This window comes from Lonchura striata, chromosome 3 (genome assembly GCF_046129695.1).
Source record: "Lonchura striata isolate bLonStr1 chromosome 3, bLonStr1.mat, whole genome shotgun sequence".
NCBI lineage: Eukaryota > Metazoa > Chordata > Aves > Passeriformes > Estrildidae > Lonchura > Lonchura striata.
Window position 1 is genome coordinate 53,729,412 of NC_134605.1, and position 20,541 is coordinate 53,749,952.

Consider the following 20,541-nt stretch of genomic DNA (forward strand, 5'->3'; position numbering starts at 1 on the left):
AGGGCTAAGACGTCGGATGAGCTTCAGGGAAAATTAGTCTGTCATTACAGGCTTGGAGAAATAAAAGATCACCCAAATGCCAGATCTGCCCTGACCTTTAAAGTACTGCTCCAATAATATTTTTCAATAACTATACTTCCTAGTCTTTCCCTTGGAAAGAGATGGACAAGAGAGATGAATCAATTATTGCAGCGAGTCAGTTATGAGCTGGCCACAGCTTTCTTTTCAAACTCTACTGGGAAAAAACAATTGGCCTCCAACATCCAACACAAAAGTATTGCTCCTCATAAAGCACCCACTTATTTGCACTGTTTTAGCAAAACAAGGAAGGACAAAAGCTGTTGTATCTGAATTGTTGTGTATACAAAAGTTGTTGTATACACCTGTTAAAAAATGAACAAGCAGACTCTAGGACAGAAGAATTTTATTTTCCATGTTTACACAGTTGGGGGTTTCTTTCTTCTAAGAACAAAGAAATGCAGCTACAAATATAACATGAGAATTTCTAATCTCATTTTGCATATAAAAATATCATCAGGTTTTGAAAAATCTCAGCACAAACCTGAATGAATTCCAGGGTTTAAATACCAACATGTAGCTCTATGACAATTATATATTAGAAACCATTGGCTAAAGTACAAGAAAAAAGAAAAGAGTCAGTATCAGGAGAAATACTGACTGAAGACACATCTCAAGAGGTAACCAACAAGGAGCTCTTTTGCCATTTCTTTCCAAGTGGGCTTGAAAGTAAGCTACAGCTACTCCAATCTGTACCCCCAGCTGGGGTGTTGATTCCCCTTAGAAAAGCATGCAGGAATGGATATTCCTACTCAAAGCTCTGTGGTTGCTTCTTAAGAGTCACTCTACTGTCTCTATTACAGGAGAGAATGTAATTTATACACATTCCATCACTTGTATGCAGTTCAGTCAATGAAAACACTGTTCTAGCTGATTCTTGCTGCCTGCCTTGAGCTCAGAAATTCTGAGCCATGGGGTCTGCCTGCTGCTTGAACTAATCCCTTGTTTGTTGGCACTGGGACTCCCACTGGTAATGAAATAAAAATAGTATTCCAGGGCAAAAAGCCCAGGAACTAGCAGGACTTTTCTCAGGAGGAAGAACACAACTGCAAAATAGTATCCAGTGAATGGCATGTGTAAGTAGGTTGCTTGCTTGCTCTCACTCCAGACTGCTGATGTGGAGATGCACACTCTTCCCTCTCAGAGACAAGCTGAAAGGAGCAATGGCTGCAGTGCCCACCTGGCTCTTGTGAGTTGTGTGTGCACACCTCTGTACTGCCACAGCGTTTATGGGTGCTGTGGGAGAGCAACCTAACACTCCTTTATTCTTCTGCTCCTCATATTTACAGTGGGAAAAGTATTAACTGCTAAGAACTGATGGTGAAAAATTATAAGAAATCTGCCACTGCTGTGGCCTGATATGATTTTTGATGTCATAAACTCTTATTTGATTTGTGGCTGTTTCTTATACCCTTTCTATTTCTACAGTATTTTTTAAGAAGTCAGTACAAAAGTCCATTTTAACAGAAAGAGTTGCTTAGGAAAGTGCCTTCAATTTCCAGTGCTGATCAAAATCTATTGATCCTGCACCCGAGATGATCCTGTGGCCTATATAAAGAACACCAAGGTCCTTATTGATATACTAAAGCATGTTTCATCAGTTAGTTCTAAAGTGCTGCTTTTTCTCCTGTAAGAAAACAAACTCTTCTTGAAGTTTGGTTGTCATCCCATAACAACTTAATAAAATTTACTTTAGGCAATATAAATTAAGGGCAACATTAATTCAGATGCAACAAACCTGAACACTCTGTGTGAAATAAATGAAGAAAAGTAAGCAAGGTCTGCTCAGCTGAATAACATGAAAATCAGCCTCTTTGATCTGAATTAAACCTAAAATGTCACCTTCCTTCTCTAACCTTTACAAAACTAACAGGTTTCTGCAGGATCGTATAATCTTAAATTTCATTCAGATGCTGGGACATTTCCAGCAGCGAAGCAGTCTGTGAAATGCTGACAGCAGCAGGTCTATAGCAAGCTGGTTGTCTTCTCAAAGATTTCTGGAAACTTCTTCTATAAAGATTTAGTCTTTGGTACACCACTTTGAATTAGGTTTAAAGAGAGTACACTGATAAACGTGATTTTTTTACAATTAATCTTGTTGTCTATGCTATATGTGAAGCTTAGTTCACTCTCATCCTTCTTTGCTGCACTCGAGATGTAATCTGTACTTACACCAGCTACACAGTGATATAAAACCTTAATGCAAATTTAGTGTAGACTTAAATTGTAGAATTAAAGGAGTATGGAGGATATCTGCATTGTAGCTTCTAAATCTGTGGTCTTGTTCCTTTGGTCCTCTCTGAGGCATATTAAAAAATCATAAAAATTGAAGAAGGGACCAAATATAAGCCACAAGACTAAACCATTAGAAAAAAAAATCACAAGTTTGTTAAAGTTGGCAGATAATGTTGAAGAGATCCTGTAGGAGACTCCTGTTCAAAGTTCAGGATATAGAAAGATATGAAGCATCTGCTTCCAATCAGAAGTGACAGCAGGTACAGTTAGTTGATATAATAAAGACCTGTCTACATATTAGATGAGATCTTCTGAAGTGACAGAACTGGGTTGCAGCATTTGGTAAACAATTTTAGCAGGACTATAAAACACTCTTAAATTAGTTGATTATTTTCATCCCTGCTTGATGCCAGGGAAAGTTTGTGAGGACTTACCAAACAATGTATGAAATTAACATTCTTCCAATAAAAACATCATGACCAGCACAGCAGCCTGCTGTTGCAATTTCATTTCTAAATATTGAAAAAGCAGGACCATGAAAACCCTGAGCATATTTTTGGTACCTCACATTGGTGTTTGTGGTGTATACAAGAACAGGCATAGTAAGAGGTAAATTTTACACAAACTGATAGTACATTTTTGAAGTCATCAGCTGACCACCAGCCCTTAAAATATGCTCTCTGCATAGAATTCAGTTCAGTATTTGACCAGCCCTTACTGATGCTTTTTCAGCTCTTTCCACTCTATTCTGCAAAACATCCTTGCAGGATGCCAGGCTGAAGCCCCGGAGCCAGGAACAGGAGCAACTGCTACACTGTGCCAACTCTACCACTCTGTTTATGAATGTCGTTGTTCAAGCAAAGCTACTGCTTTTATTTCAATACTTCTAAACAACTGTCATTTCCCTATCTAGAGCTTTATAGTCAGCAAACTAGGTTTATGAACTATAAATTTCTACATTGAAGGTAAAAGCTTAAGAGAGTTAATCAAACGAGATAGAAGATGCCAAACCACACTAAAGCTGGAGCAGAAGGCAGCATATAGAACATCTTGAAGGGATCCATGACAACAGCCATCACTGAGATGAGTTACCTGCAGTTCCCAAATCTATTCTACCATTGAGGTTTGCAGTGACTTTATGTTCAGTAACATTCTAGCCAAGTTGCATATAAATCCTGTCAGTCTTAGACTGAGTTTTGTTATAAACAATAAAATCTGTTTCCTGACTATGCTACCAAAGACAAGACAGACGAACAGCAGAAACAAAACCAGTTCAGTATATTTTACCGATAAAATTTTCAGACATTTGCTATGTCAAAGAATTGGGATAGAGGACCACATGGAAAATCAGTTTTGTACCTGTAATCCATTATTTTTTATATTGATGGTTATTTTCTTTTTCTGGCTTTTGTATTCAGAACAACATTCATTTGTAATCAATGTGCTTTTCCAGTCACACATTTGCTTCTTCATAAGAAAGCCTTGAAAGCCTTAGCAGAAGAGTTCTTTTTTTTTTTTTTTTTTTTTTTTTTTTTTGTAGTTCAGAAACCAGTGATAAATCTTTTAAAATACCATTACAAGGCTGACTGCCATGGTACAGAAAACTAATTAATTTATTCTGATGAATTTGTCATGAGACTAATTACTAGGACCACTGACTCACTCTCATCTTTGCACTACATCTTTGGAGCAGAGGCACAGCATAACAGAAGTCACCAGCATTTTTTTTGCAACAGTGTTTTGTATCTGGTTTTGTCAGTAAACCAAATACTTAACAATGTTCTAGCATACCTGTCATTTAGCTGGTAACACTGCTAGACCAGCATTCAAATACATAGGAGAATAAAGTCCATGTGAGCAGACACAGGTGTTCTTCTGAAAGACCACTCATTTCCTCCTGCAGCTGAGTAAATATGAATTTAGATGCACCAAATAAAAAGACTAAACACTGACTAATAAGAGAAGAGAGCTCAATTTTAGGTAGGTTTATGTGCATAGTTTTTAAATTAACATAAATATATCAGTTTGAATATTATTTTTATCCTAATTTCCAAAGGAATTGAGACTCCTTGATTCTGTTATTAATTGGTGGTTGCCTCTCCCTGACTATCCTCACCTTTCACTTACAACCTGGCTTACAGGTTCTGAAGTTTTTCGCTTTTAGTCTGCAGTTGACAATGGAGGAAGAAATTCCCATTACATTAAAATATTGCTATTCCCAACAAAAATAGCAGCTGGAAGGAGCAGAAAGGCTTATGTTACTACTTCCACTTTTAGAAATACTGCAGTACAAACTTGGCATTCACCTGTTCTGTCTGACCTCTCAGCTGCCCTGTAAGCACTTCACATAATGGCAGAATAATTAGCCCCCACATCAGGCACAATATGTACTTTCTCCCAGCTGGTTAAGTAGAGGAAGAAGGAGAAAAGCTGAAAACATGAAAAGAAGTTGAAGCTATACATGAAGAACTAGAGGAGATGAAAGTATTTAAATGAAGGAGAATTTGAGATCAGCAGGAACAAAGCAGTGAGGGAAAACCTGCACACACAGAGGTCACAACCTGACCTGATGGGTTCTGATGCTCAAACCACAGAGTGATTTCACAGCCTGGCACCAGAGGGTTCAACAGATGTGCACATACTGAGTTCTGGTACTAAAGTAACAGAACAAGATTTTCTTTCACCTGGGCTGGGAAAAGCAACACTGATATAAATATGTTTTCTTCAGAAGCAATCCAGAGAGGAAAGGGCTGTGCTACTTTGCTGCAAGGGCTACGTTTAAGACAACACAGCTGTGTTTATGGGTAAGTCCTTTAGGTACCTAAATCAGCATTAGATATCACTGTACATATTTAGGTTGGCTTTAGAGACCATTATTTTACACTTTACACAACTAAAGAATTCTATCTAAATTAGAGTGCTAAGGTTAATAAGCACAGGTTAATGCTAAATATAAGCAAACACAAAGGCTTAGCAGGTGGTTTACTATGTCACCCTTTTGCATCCATTCCAGATCAGGGTACTGGAAAAAAAAATGATAATACATGGTATCATCATTAAATATAATTAATATATCTACATCATTTTCCTTCACTTTTAGATTTCAAAGCTATTATAATGTTTCATTACTAGCAGCAGAAGTCAGAATGGAGTCATCCCTATTCTGCAGAAAATAACACAAGAATTACATTCAAGCTGGGCTCAGAAGTACCAGCAAAGACGTATGAAGCATGTTGTGCTCCTGAGCAGCTCACAGACCACGTACTGGCATTTATTTGGCAAGTTACATGACTGAGGTTACTGCATCACACCAAATGACTGTACATTATATAATTACAGTAACGGAATAATCTTGTAGTTATGATACTGGACTTGGAACATTTTTGTCCAGCTCTTGGCTCTGCTACAACATTAAGCAAGTAATTCAGTATTTTTCTTCTCACTCACTTATTCATAAAACAATGGAATTTTCTTTTTTTGTCTGTTCATGGCCCAGTGAGTTTGGGAAACAGACTTTCACCTTTTGTATTTCCACAATACCTAGCACAGAGGACCTCAGAATCAGGTGCAGTCTTGCATGTCTACCTTAATGCAAACAACCCTTGTTTATAGCACAATTTTATCTAAATTATGTTTTAGGATGGATTTGGGACATTTTGCAACATTTTCCACATTGCAGGTCTACAACAATGAGCTAATGTGGGAAAAACATGTCAGCAAAACAACTTTAAAAAATGTCTCCTACCTGCACAGGTGTCTCCAGAGTGTAGATATGTTCCCCCCGCACGTTGTAGAACTTGACAAGTGCGCTTTTCAGCAGGGAACCATTGCTGAGGTCAACCAGCTGGTTCTGCTTCTCCATGCCTGCTACTGCAAGCAGGTCTCCTTGTGTGCACCACTGTACCACCACATCTGGAATCACAAAGATGGTTTGCAGTAACCACTGACTAGAAACAACAGGAACACCATTTCCAGATGCTGCAAAGTGACTTGAAAAGATAAAACATGCTCTCAAAAGTTACTTAAGTACTTAGAAATCTATATCCTTTCATTGAAATAGTAGAAAACATGCCACAGATGCACTTTTGACAATGACTATTTTGTAAATTGAAATAAAATGTGTAAACAACATTCTTTTCACTCTATGGTGAGTCTAGATTGTAATCAACAGCTGCCCCTACACACCTAAGGACAAGAATTTACTAGAGATGTTGAAACTGATGTGGAAGATCCTACATACAGCTTTGCAGGAAATCAGTGGAATCAAGTTAATGTGCAGATAAATAATCTTACTAAGAAAGCAGCAAAGAGTGTTTGTCTGGAAAGGCCTAAAATGTAAAAAAGCAAAATATCTGGCAATGTCTCATGTTCTCACAGCTATGAATGTAACTTTTAGCATAACTCAAAACTAGAGTTACAACATGAAACTAGAATTACTTGGACTTTTGTCCATAAATACATATGACTTCCATATGATATGTTTTCTTTTGCCACCATCACATAAAGATGATGAGGGCTCTGCACAATCTCTCTTACAAGGAGAGGCTGAGGGAGCTGGACTTGTTTGGTCTAGAGCAGCCTGAGAGTGGATCTCATTATCTCAAAGGTTTGTGCAGAAAAGATGGTGCCAGACTCTTTCCAGTGGTGCCCAGTGACAGGATGAGGAACAATGGCCATAATCTAAATCAAAGAAGTTTGACCTCAACATGAGGAAGAACTTCTTTACACTGAAAGTGGCAGACCACTGGAAGAGGCTGCCCAGGGAGATGAGGAGTCTCCCTCTCTGGAGACATTCAAAACCCACCAAGACAAGTCCCTGTGTAACCTGTTCTAGAGGACCCTGCCTGGGGAGGGGGGTTGGACTGGCTGATCCCCAGAGGTCCCCTTCCAGCCCTAATGATTCTGTGATTCTGACTTGTGAAAATCTACTCAGGTGCTTAGCAAGGCTTTGCTGGAATCACACAGGGACTGCTCAGACTCTCATATACATGGATATGAATATACATATCAGTTACTTCTCTTACAGGCACCTCATGATAAGGGACGCCCAGAGCTTAATTTGGGGATGCTTATTTCAAACCCTTATATCCTCTAGTTCTTTGTCACCCTTCTGGAGTAATTCTAAAAAAAGTATTTTGCATTTCTGCTTGTGTTCCAAAGGCAGATTTGCATGTTCATGGAATACCAAGCTAGTTTTAAATCTTTTTACTCTTAAACCAGAGGTGAAAGGCAGCTATTTTGTGCTGAGACAAAGTGAAGGTAAAGGCATAACTTTTGTGCTCTGGGATGCTCAATCTGCCAAGAACCCTTTGAAGACACTTGTGGGCGAGAAGCTGTCTTTAAATGAAGAAGCAAGAGAGAAATGAGAGTTGGCAGGAAGGATCTCAAAATTGTTTCAAGTTGTCAACTTGTCGTTTTCAGAGACTTTTATGTGCAATTTAAAATGGTTTTTGTATTATTTCAACTTTCTGATATTTCTCATGGGAATTATGCTTCTGTACATATCAGAGGGAAGCCGCATGTTCCTCAAGGTAATTCTTCCACAGCCAGGCATTGTATGCCTCTTGTTTTCTCTTAGTTTTCAGTCCCCTAAGTAAGCTACAATGGGATTTAATTCATGCTTCTTGGAGAGGAAGAAGATAGGCAAATTAGAAATAAACAAGGCAAGCTGATCAGCTCCACTTTTTGTAACTGGATAACTATGGAACTACCATAATGAAAAAAACTCTCTCCTTTGGATACATGTCTTCAGGTAAAACTTTCAGCTGATCCCCATAACAAGAGGAAGAGGGCTGTCCAGCAGTTTTTTTCTCTCTTTCTCAAAGTTCTAGAATTAGACTGCTGCAAAAGCAGCAAAGGGGTGGAAATGGGCTATGGGCTGCAGCATCTCTCCAGGGCAGTGTGGCTCTACTGACAGACTTGCACTGCCAACAGGATCTTCAATGACTACTGGACCTTTACACAAAATAACTCATGAACAGGTTCTCAGCACTAGCACAGAGATTAAAAATCAAATGGAGGTTTCATTTAGGTCTACAAGTGAATCAGTGAACCAGTCAACCCTCAAAACTACTTTCCAGCCACCACAGGCATGTATATCAGCAAGCCTTGAACACAGAGCACTGTAAATGTGCAACAGCTCTTCAGGCAGTAGTTGTGGCTAACTAGTACAATTAAGGAAGGACTGCAATGAGAATCACAGAGTTACAAAGCACACACACAAAAAAGGGATGCATCTGAACAATTCAGGGCCTCCACTAGGACTGACAAAACTACTGGGACTGTTCAAACTGGATCAAAAGAACTTCTATTTGGGTAATCAAATTATTAAGGTTTTTCCTCTGTCAATTTAACAGAAATATTATCAGTAAAATGACAACTCTGCAAAACTAGTAGGATATATATTCTCTCTATATTAAAAATACATTGCTACTGCTTGAAATAATTTCATAGTTGCCTACTTTAAAAATACATTGAGTAGCCTATAGCAGCCAATAAAGGCAAGGATATCTGCTGCAGAGATCACAGAGCAATACTTTGAGATTTTAAACACAAACACACAAACAAGGACTTGTAGATAATACTGAAGACCCTACTTGGTGATTCTGCACATTCTTGCCTGTGATAAAACCCAGTAAAATTTAGAGTCACTTGAAAAAAATGATGAAGATACAGGAAATGTGAACATCTAGATAAAACCAGACATAAAATACTTTCCACTGTACAACAACACTGTTGTTTCTTAAAACAACAGACAGCAATATCCCAATCATCTTTCTCTGTCTCACACACATTCCCAATTCAGTAAGTTGCTGCATATTTTTTGTCTATTTTGTCTGATGACAAAAATATAGTCTAGCTTATAACTAATAAAAATATTCCTACCCTATCTAGCACATTAATATTTTGCTACAGGAGAGTGACATACTTCAGGGATCTTTTTTGCACTAGTGAAAGTCAGTGGGGAAGGAGAAACTGGACAGACATCCTCAGCAAGATATTCTCTGTTTAGAGTTGCAGGGCTCTAAGCTTGGGGATATTTCTCCTACTGTTCCCAGCTGAAAGCTAGACTAGATGACAATTCAAGACTGCTCAGTACCCTAATTACTCTAATATTGCATTGTATTCAGAAATGCTGAGTAGATTATCACAAGAGCTTCTTTAAGTTGGCTCCAGTTTTCCACACTTTTGGTAACCTTTCAGCTGATGAAAGGGTTGTAGGGTTGTCTCACAATGCTGTGTTTTGCCACTCATACATTTCTTGTGTTGGCACAGATGGAGAAGGGAACAGAAAAGAAACCTCAAAGGTGATGTTTTTACCTCCCAAGACTACTGTACATATCAGATCACCCAAAAACTGTGGGGCTGGTGTTAGGACAACTTTTCACCAAAAACATCCCACTATTTCAGAACAGCTAAGAGTTTTCTCCAATAGCCTAATTCTCTTTTCATCTAATTTAAAACTAATTTACCTGTGAAGATGAAAAAGCTTCAGTGGAACCTATATTTAAGCATGTGCCTGTGTGCTGTACTGAATTGAAATAACTCTGCAGGCAAAGCACAGTAAATTGCACAAAGAGTGCTGACAAAGTAAAGGACATTTTAATAGGCAAGAACAGTAAAAATTTCAATGTGAGTTAAAGATTTTACATGGAATACTGATTGTACAAACATTCATGCACATCACTTAGCAAAATGTATAGTAATTAATCACTGGGATTTTTTCTCTCTCAAAATAACTTGCCTCTTGACAATTAATAATTCTAGCAAGTTTTCAATAATTGTGAGAACCAAAGAAGCACTGCAATTTATACCAGGTTATTAAAAGCATGGAAGCCCTTGTGAGTTAGACATGCAAAGAAAGTGTGACATAACAGAGACATTCACGCAAAAAAATATAATCATATTAATGCATTCTGCTGGAAAACTGCAAAACAGATCAGTTGCCCTACACAACTGCCACAAAAACACAATCTCAAAAATATTGTGAAGCATTTTTTCAAACACAAAAACTCCATCAGCCAAGAGCTGCTCTTCCTCCAGCAGATGTCACTGCTGGAAACATCAATAACAGTGCTGAGGGCTCCTGGGTTAAGGAGTGAGAGGCACAAAAATGTAACCTATGCACACATTATCAAAAATGCAAGAAAAACAGGACATAGGAGAGGGTGAAATGGCTTCTTTTTTGTACCTTTCAACCCTGAGCGGATGATAGTAGGAGACAAGTCATCGTAATTGTTCATTAAACTGATGTCTCCTGACGTGAAGCTGACAGTAAGCAGTGGCTTGGTGTTCTGCACTGGCACTGGATAGGCAGCTGGTCCATCTGCAAAACAAGGCTCTGAGTGAGCAAAAGGTGAACAACCAAAAATAATCACATCCAGGCTGAAACACACTGTACTTCAGCCTACCACCATCAGGAGCTGTTCCAAGCCTCCCTACCGGTTTATTTCTGCAACATCTGTGGGCACAAGCAAAGCAGGTTTAGCTAGTTAAGCTTCTCCATTTCTGTGAAACCTCAGTGCTTTTACTTTGTCAATTTTTACTGCACATATCCACAGTGATTTATGCGCATACTATTAATTTACATAGTGGTGTTTTTCAGTCTTTCTCAAGACTTCAAAGTGACAAAGAAATGGAAAACCAGTGCCTTAGAAGACTTTCTAGGAACCCCAGTTGAAAGTCAGCATGATGAACAATATAAGGACATTAAAAGCAATTTGTTCTGTACCCTTTTTGCTTGGGTAGGTACCAGGGACTCATCCTGAAGTCACACAGAGACATTTTAAGAACTTCTAAGAGAACATACTGACCTTTCACAAATTACTAAACGTCTAGGCAGTAGCATGAAAAGACACCTGCCATTCTACACAACAGGATCCAATGCACCCAAAAGTAGACATGAGCCCAAAAGGAACACTTGGCTTTAAAAACCATTTCTGCAAAGTCTCTGGTCCTCTGAGCTTGTTTTTCAGCAATTCACTAAAATTCCTTCAATCAAATACTTCATGATCAATATTGCCATCTGTAGATTTTGGTGTTTAATTCCCGTTCACAGTTTCTGAGAGGAGATGCCACTGGTCCCTGATTAAGTGCCTGTCAAGGCCCAGCCAACATCTTTCCAGTCAACAAAAATGGCAGAACCAGTTAAGAGTAGTATTGTTTCCTGAACTTGTAAAAAAGCTGATAGGAAAGCATTTTGGATAAAGATGTCTAGTAACTGGCACCTTTGTGTGTATATAATTTAATAAGAAAATCCCAACAAACTTCTGGTCCTTCCTACACATCTGTGTGAGTCAAAGGCTTGTCACCTTTGAGAGGTTTATGCTGCATCTGCTCTAAAGAAAACACATTATGTTTGGGTAATCATTAAAATAGGCTTGTAACGAGTCCACCCACTCCCCTGACTGACTCAGAAAAAGCTAAACACACATTTGGATCATTTAAGCTCTCATCTGTGTACTCTGCAATTTCGCCATCCTCCAACTGGAACCTCAGTATTTTTAAAAAAAAACACAACAAAAATCCAATTTATTTTTGTTGTCTGTCTTGCTTTAGGAGCAAGGTTGAAATTTCTTTCTTTCCTTCTAGGGTAAGAAATCTTACCCAGTACTAGAAGAGAGACATGAAAGCCAAAACAAAATTCAGTTGTAAAATATGCTAACATTTACCAGGTGATCAGATATTATCTTTCAATATTTGTTAAAAACAATCTTATTATATAGACACATACTGGAAAAGGTATATCTTTTGGTCTGAATCCAAATTAAGAGTTAAAACTGCAAAAGTCCTCAATTCAGAGGTTCAGATCCAAGATGCAAATTCAGAATTATTTTTGAATAATTGTTATGTATTTAAAATTTCCACTGTACAATCACTGACTGTTATATAAACTTAGTTCTTAATGTAGTTCAGGCTTTATACACTGGAACACAGGAACAGCTTACCTAGAGCTTATAAACTGATCAAGCACATCAACAGGAAGTATTATTATTACTTGAATGAGAAGGGTGGGACAGACTGCGCATGGACACCTAGGCCTCATAAGTCTTCACTACTGATGATTTCCAAAGATTTTAAAACCAAAATATTTCATCAAACTAGGTGTATTGAAACTTAGGAGAGGGGAGGGTTTATTCCTGACTCTCAAACTGGCAGTGTGCTCTGAAGCATGTGAATTAATAACTCCAGCCAACTCCAGTCACCCTGCTTCTACCCTGTGTAATTGCAGGAAATATCTTCATTTCTGAGCCTTCTGCAGTATTTATGGAACTCTTTATGTCAGGACTATGAAGGATGGGACTGTAATGATGAGCATTACAGAAATCCTACAAAACAGAGATAAAACTAAATATATAGTACTTTACACCATGTCTAGTACTGCTGTCTTTTCACATGAATCTATATAATAGTGCATTAATTTCTGTGGCTGCACTCTGTACCTCCATACACACAAACCACTGCGATATCTCATATCTGCTTATCAGTGAAACCTGACATGTCCCTGTCTACTGTTTTTCACTCACCCTCACTGAAAACATATCGAGCTTTGTGTCGTTATCTCATTTGTGCAAACAGAGGCAGAGCAGCACAAATGAGGTATGACCTGCAGCAAGGCTGGTGGCAGAGCTGGGAACAAACCCACTCTCCCATACCAGCTCTCTGCTCCAAGAGAGCTTGAAATTGTGGCCACCCTGCTGGTTTTGTAGGGCATGACATGGCCCTGGCATGTGAGATGTCTTCATGAGCACATGCAAAGCTGAAACAGAAGGATGTGCACATAACCCTACCTTGTGGTGGGGAATAGTCGTCGGAGTCCGTGTCGCTCTCGCTGCTGTCCTCCACCAGGAAGCTGGGGTAGTTCCAGGACATGTTGAGGATGCCATCTGACTCATGGAGGAGCACGTGGGCCAGCATTCGCCCATGGCAGTCCATGACGATAACTTGTCCATCAGCAGTGCCAAACAGTACCTGAAAATAACACAACAACCCTCAGGCCTGCCAAATGTCAGCCACAGGATACACAGGATACAAATATCACCCTTCAAATACATCTTGTAATTAACTAGCTACCCTGGAAATTAACTGAAAACAAAGCAGTCATGGATGTGAAAGGGTGCTAGAACAGGACCTGGCAAAGATGAACGTAAAGAATGAAGTTAAAGCAGCAGAGTCTACATGTAAGTTTGTAAAATCTGTGAGCAAATAATGTTTCATGGTGGATGCATTTCATTCACTTTAATATGAGACACTACACTTCATTTGAACTTGATCATTACCACAATTAAAGTGAGTTGTCAGAAAGGCTACCAAGATTCTTAAGTATTCTTGTATAATAAAAAACTCCCAAACCTGGTGGTAGAAAAGGTGTGCATCAGTCTTAACAATATCAAAAGAAAAGACACAGCTGACAAAAGTGAGGTCCTGGCAGAGATTTCAAATGGTTCATGAGAAATAGAAAGCCGAATAGAGAAGGACAGGTTATTCATTTGATGAGCTAAAGAAGGTAGGAGAATGGAAAAAAAACCCCAAAAACTTAAAAAAACCAAAAGCAGTATGATCAGTTAGCTGGAAGTAGATTATCATAGGCCAAGGGGAAGGCAATGTGCTGCACATCCAGGAAGAGAGGAGAAGAGCTTCCACCCACCATTTCAAACACAAAATGGATAACCCAATTTTTTTCTTGCCTTTAAACTAGTTCATAGCCAATCACAGACCAAAGTCAGACTGACTGGAATCTGCAATTTCTTTTTTAATAAATTCTTCTTGAGGATTTAAGAAAGTTAAGTTCCTGCATATTTGATTAATTTTAACAGAAAAATCAGGAAATAAGGACTAATAAATCCTAAAGCAATAAATGCATTAGCCAAGGCTGTTGCTGCCATCACATAATTCTGTATGAGGCAAATACACTTTAAAGCAAGTTTAAAAGCACCCATCAGCTTGAAAACTAGCCAGCATTAAAAATGAAGCTAAAAGGAAGGTCAAATCTTACACTTGCTCTCCAGTGTACCACCTATTTCCAGTACTTGTAAATTTAGGGTTCTAACAATTATATGCCCAGATCAGAAACTCACAAAGCCTTGTATCTTACTTTTGAGAGTGGTCAAGTGTTTGGAAAAGAGTAAAAGAACAGGATGCACTGAGCAAGCATGTCCCCTGCACACTCCTATAGCTTTCAACAAAAAAAAAAAAACCACAATCCCTCTTCACTGATAATTGATAATTTCATTTGGCAACCTTTAGCTCCTTATACTGAAAGAAACATGAATAATTGTTCCCTAATAACATTCTTAACATTGGTCACAATTTTACAGACCTCTATTATGTAATTCCCTAGTCATCTCTTTCCCAAGCTGAAGAATCACAGCCTACGTAGGATCTCCATGTACAGCTGTTGCTCAAAGCCTGCAATCACCCTTGGTGACCTCTGCTGTCAGAGGTCTTCTTTTCTATCTTCCTGCTGAGAGGCTGTATCAGACCTGCAGCATGCAATTGTGTATTGCATCAGTCTTATATAACAGTAGTCTCCTAGGAAGCAGTAGTCATTATTGCACTTTTGAAAGTTTCAGAAAGGAAGTGTGGCTTCTTAAGTGTTAGTAAAAAACCAACAACAACAAAAAACCAAACCAAACAAACAAAAAAAAAACTAGAGTTCTTTTTATGATCAACATAATGAAAGTTGTAAACTTAGAATGGCAATTTAACAGAATTACCATAAAGTCATGAAAATCTTAAGAAAAACAATGGAGTTGTTTCCCATTATCAAGAATGTTGAAAAAAATCAGTATCTGGCTGCCTTAACTATAATCATTACATGTTACAAATATTTTTGTGTTAAATAGTTGCTGGGTTAAAACAGCCTCAGAATACTATTCTTAGATGTAAAACCAAGAACTCAGTCTTTGTTCATCTCACACTATCCTCCTTTGTGATATCTTATTCTTCTTCCACTTGTATCATCACATCTGGTTTCACACTGTTCATTATTTCCACTGCTTTCACATGCATGATCAGTGCACAGCCACTTTCACTATTCATTTTCAAAACACAGCCACTCTCTGATCTCAACAAAACAAACTTTTAAAAAGGCAAAATCCTACCAGTTGTCACTTGCTAGCTTCTCACACCACTCTCAGCCTACTAGAGATTAGTTTCTAACTAGCCTACAAGAAGTTCTTTAACAGCAAATACCCAGACAGAGGAGGTGAGCCTCTGTTGTTTCTGAAAATAGCAGTACAAGAGTCTGCCTTCTAAAACCCTGCAGAAACATTTTATAATTGGGTATAGGAACAAAATCTTTGAATTCATCACTCAACAGTTCAGTCTCATCTCAATCTAAAGCTAATTCTTTTGAGTAGCACTGCCCCCAAATAATTTAAAATTATGAAGTCCTCAGTAATTTCCAGTTCAGAGCAGCTGCATGTCAGCATCTTAATTCTTGCACTGGAACTTGAGAGAGCTCTTTAGCAACCTAGAAATATCAGAGGGCACACTTCATCTCTTCAGCCAGGCTGTAGGTTTCAAGGAGCAGCTTTAAGTTTCAGGGTTATTGTAGCAATACAACCTTTAAGATGAAAGCATTTATCAGCCTGATAGTCCTGCTGGCTGAACTCCTGCTGAAGCTGTAAAAATGTCTAATGGTGTTATCATCCATAACATTACTCAGGTTATAAATGCCACACTCAAGCTACTTATGTCAGATGAATAAAACTCTCTTGACCTTCAGACAAAAGGTTGAGCCACAGGATATCCCTAAAGGATTTAACAGAGGAATTAAGAAGTTACATTTTAGATACTTAATTTTGTGTGTGTGTGTGTGTTTGCAGATGTAGGTCAGACAGAATGTTGGAAAAGGGTAACAAGTTATAGTGGTTTGTTAACCCTTGAACACAAAAGCTAAGTGATAAGAATAATAATTTTTAAAAACCCAAGTACTTATTTTTAGGTGGTTCTTTGCCCCCTTGTTCTGTTCTTCTCTTGACTCATCTCTTCTCCTTTCGTACTGCTTATTATTACAACTGATCTTACATGTATTACCAACTGCAGAATTGCATTTGCAGCATATGGAAAATCTGATAATCAAATACCTAAAATCACCCAGTACCACAACATAAATATAGTATGTCTTTACCAAATATCAAACATGACAAAGCCTACACTACAGTGGAGCTGTAGCTGATTAAAAGTCACAGAAATGCAGGGCTCCTGTAGTGCCCAGATGTTGTGTGCTTTGAAGGGGAAACTGTGATAAACAGCACTGGGAAAGCACACACAGTTTTCCAAATGTACCAAGAAATGAAAGGTAGGTTCAGTTCTGAAACACAAGTGTCTTAGTTCTCTATGAAACTCAAGCGTGGGGTGATTCCTATCTGTTACAACAAATCTGAATACCTGAAAAATGCCTTTCTCTGGAATGTGCTGACCTCTCTAGTCTATGTGCTAACTTGAGATAAGTTTCACAGCCTAGTTTTGATAAATCAATAGGTTTTTCAACTAAAGATTTTTGAACTGTCACCCATGAAACTTAGCATTCAAGATTACAACCCCCTTAAATGCCCAAGATATCTTCAAAGACACTTCAACTAAGAGTCTGAAATACACCGATTTCTAAAAGACATATAGTAAGCAAAATATGGGGTATTTTGTTCTGAAGTATTCCTCTCATGAAGAGATTAATATTACAACAGCCAAGAAGCTAAAAATTCAGCTCAAGAGGAAAATTTGGACATGCTGTGTGACTTTGCTATATAAATTGTAATAATATTGCGCTGAACTCCACAGCTCCCGTAAGATCTGTTGTGATGCTGCAATGCTCTGCACCAGACACAGGACCAGCAGAAAGTGGTTTGGCAGCATGAAGATCCACAAAGCTACAGTGGAGTGACCACAGACCTGGTACATTGAAGGTCCAGCTCAGGAAGCCCTCATTTTCTAACAGCGGTTGTTGTTTTGCACATAACACATCTTGTTGCTATTTAATTTGGTGTAGTGTAAGTAAATAGAACTCATCAACAGTAAGCATGCTCAAGCTTTATCTTAATTGGAGTACATATGAGGGGTAGAAGGCAGAATTATTCCCAATCTCAGGTTTCAGTTGTACAAACTGAACAGTCAATACTGTTGCAAAAGACATCAATGAAACAAAATGCCTCTCTTCATGACATTTAGTACTAACACTGAAGTTTTCTAATGTTGCTGGTTAAACAAAACTCCCAGGAAATTTAATCAATACATTTTCAGAACAGGGACTGTCATTCTGCATCAAACCTTTGACTGAAGCTGAAGTTAAAGCATTAGAAGCTGAATTTGCTATAGCTGCTGGAAGAAATACAAAGCTGTTGGAGGTTACTTTAGGGTAGCACTTTTCAAGTGAGATATTCCAGTATCGTGATGTTGGAATGCTAAAAAAAGATTGTGTTTGTTTTACTCCTGCTGGCTCAGGATTTTTAGCAGATCCTCTCTGACTTCTCACAAAGAACAAATATCTAACAACTCACAAATGTAAAACAACTCATAGACTCCATTAATTTAAGCAGCATTGAAAATGAATCTAACAAACTCCATCCTAGTACAACCTGATTCTTAAAACCCCTAATTTTCACATACAGACAGAACTTGCCTTGTAGGACTATGCAAGATGTATGAAAAGATTGCATCTAAATTCCTGGACAAACTGAACATTCTGAAAATTAACATAATCTGTCATTAAATCTTAAGTGTTCTAATCTTCCCTGAGACATGGCTAAGCTGTCAGTAACTCCACTGAGCAATTTCTTAAGTTACAGATCTTCCTTCTCCCACAGGACTGGTAGCAGCTTTTGGTTTTAACATTCTCCAGTGTTGAACTTCCAAAGTTGGAAGCATTCCTCTTCCTACCTACTTGGCAAACCTTGCCCTTTCAGTATTCTGTTTTACTCTCTGCCCTTGTGTACATGTTTGGCACACATACCTGCTGAAATCTTGGTGCCATCGTACCAAGATGCCACTTAACAGTTTGTCCTGCACAGCTGTCCATTTGCAGCTGCCTCATTCTATGTTTTGCTTCACTGACCTTCACTTTCTCAAAATTTAGATCTGTCTTTGTGCTTTCTTCTTCAGTCTCCTCCCCCATTTTCCCCCACAGGAAAAACTAGGCACCTCAGAAAGTACACTTTGGAAAAATGCTAATAAGGTCAACCATTTACTCTGTCAGAAGATGCTGAGCAGTTCAGGAAAGCTGAATTAGTTCTGTTTGCTCTGATTTAGCCATCTGGACAAACATTCATATTTATGATACGAACAGCCTGGAATAGCCTTCATAGTTGTCACCATACTGCCATCATACTAATAGAGATAAATCTATTTTGCTCATTCAAAATTAACTGAACTATAAAGAGATAAATACACAAAATGATGGATCAACCTTCTATTTATGCAGGTAGGCTTAGTAACAAAGGAAGTACAGGGGAAATTATTGCCTTTAATTATTTTCATTCATTAGCTGAACAAAAGAATGTCAATCTTGCCAAGGTTTAACTCCACCATTCTGCAGTTCATTTAGATATAGTATTAGCATTTTGAATTCCTTGGGCTTTTCTTGTTTACTATTTCTCCATCACAAAGCAGGAGACAGTGCAGCAAACTCCTCTTAGCATACATTAGAAATTGAAGGTTTGTTTTTTCTCAGTGTCATATTTCTGGCTTTCCTTCTTTTTACCTCAAAATACAGAGAGAAATAAAGAGAAGCAGAGTGAGTGTGATAGCTAATCTCCTGCTGAATATCTTTTTTTTTCCCCATTAAAAATTCAGTCACTGTAAAATGATTTCTTGAACTGACACAAAAAGACATCACTAAAATTCACATACAAGCTCAGGAGGAAAGCACTAGATTTTTCTTGACTGCCTTTATGTCCAAAAACCTTAGAAGACTCTCTGTTTCCTTTGGACATGAGGAGTTAGCAGCCCCCCACATGGCTGGTACAACCCAGGATCATTCAGCTAACTGCATATATAAACACACATGCAGTGGTGAAATTCTCATTTGATGTCATTCATCCTTTCAAAAGCAGCACTGGTTGAGTTACCTACTTTCAGGCTTGTTCATCCTCTCTTTTACCAAGTCATTGGTAAAAGAGAGATGGCTTTTACAAAGCCATCAAATTGGTAAAGTCATTGATGGCTTTTACAAAGCCATCAAATGAGAAGGCAAAGTAAATCCATCAGAGATCTTGGTAACAAATCCATTTAATAAATATTGAAATACTAAAAACTGGGTATTCAAACTGCACTGGCTTTATTGCTCTCTAAAATAGTATAATGTAGCTGAATAATTGTAAATGAGATTCAGTCTTCCATGCTACTTCAGGAGTCAAAAATATAAGTAGTTTTAAAACCGGGATCTCAAGCTATTCACTACTCTGGACATTTGGGGATAGAAGCAATTGTCCAGACAAAGATGTTATATGAAATGTTATATGAAAGCATTCTGGCAAATCACAGAAAGACTGATTATTATACATTCTTGTAATTATACCTGGACTAATTCTGACTTGTGTATTCCAGGCACACACATGTCTATATTCTTTCTTGACTCTTGAAAACATTTTTCAAGCAAGCATCTTAAAGCAGTTAAGATTTTTAAGGGAAGAGTTGCCTTCCTATATAGTGTTCACAGCATTAATGATATGCCTCAGTTTAATTAAAATGTGAAAAAAATCACATTTGAAGCAGCATGCAAAATGAATAAAAGGCCAACAGCTGAACACCTTCTACAGAACATCTTCTGTGACAATTAACTTGGACAGAACTCCAAGTCTGAACCACCGAGCTCCCACAGCAGAAGTACTCTGGGATATTCTCCGAGCAGTGTTGTTTTCTGATTCCCACAAAATTGCCAGGAAAGTCTGTCTCTGAAAACACATATTCTTCACAAATATGCAATTATACATAGCAACTAAAACAACATCTGGTGGGAAAATGCAATTAGTTTTACCAACAAACACTCAATCAGGAAAAGAAGTCAACTGATACACTTGGCAGTCTCCTGCATTATTCCCAAGTCAGGTTTTAGTTATTTCCTGAAAGATATGCTGACTGCTGAAGCTAAAATCTCATTCAGAGCTTTAGAAGTCTGAGAGTTTCTGCTGGGGTTTTGTGGTTTGCTTTTTTCCCCTAACTGAAAATAGTATTACTTAGAAACAAGGACAACACTCTCAACCAGTGAAAATGCAATACAAAGCAGTTAAG

At 38.1% G+C, this 20,541-nt stretch overlaps 1 protein-coding gene across 4 annotated transcripts in view; it reads right to left on the bottom strand.

The window, feature by feature from the left end:
- TULP4 (TUB like protein 4) overlaps window positions 1-20,541 on the bottom strand; it is a 148,156-nt gene that overhangs the window by 25,320 nt on the left and 102,295 nt on the right. For all 4 annotated transcript variants that reach the window (XM_021540430.3, XM_021540432.3, XM_021540431.3 and 1 more), the window contains exons 5-7: window positions 13,104-13,284; window positions 10,505-10,639; window positions 6,059-6,225 (exon numbers count right to left, since the gene is read on the bottom strand). In XM_021540430.3, coding sequence (XP_021396105.1) covers window positions 6,059-6,225; window positions 10,505-10,639; window positions 13,104-13,284 — 483 coding nt within the window. The remainder of the gene's footprint in view (window positions 1-6,058; window positions 6,226-10,504; window positions 10,640-13,103; window positions 13,285-20,541) is intronic.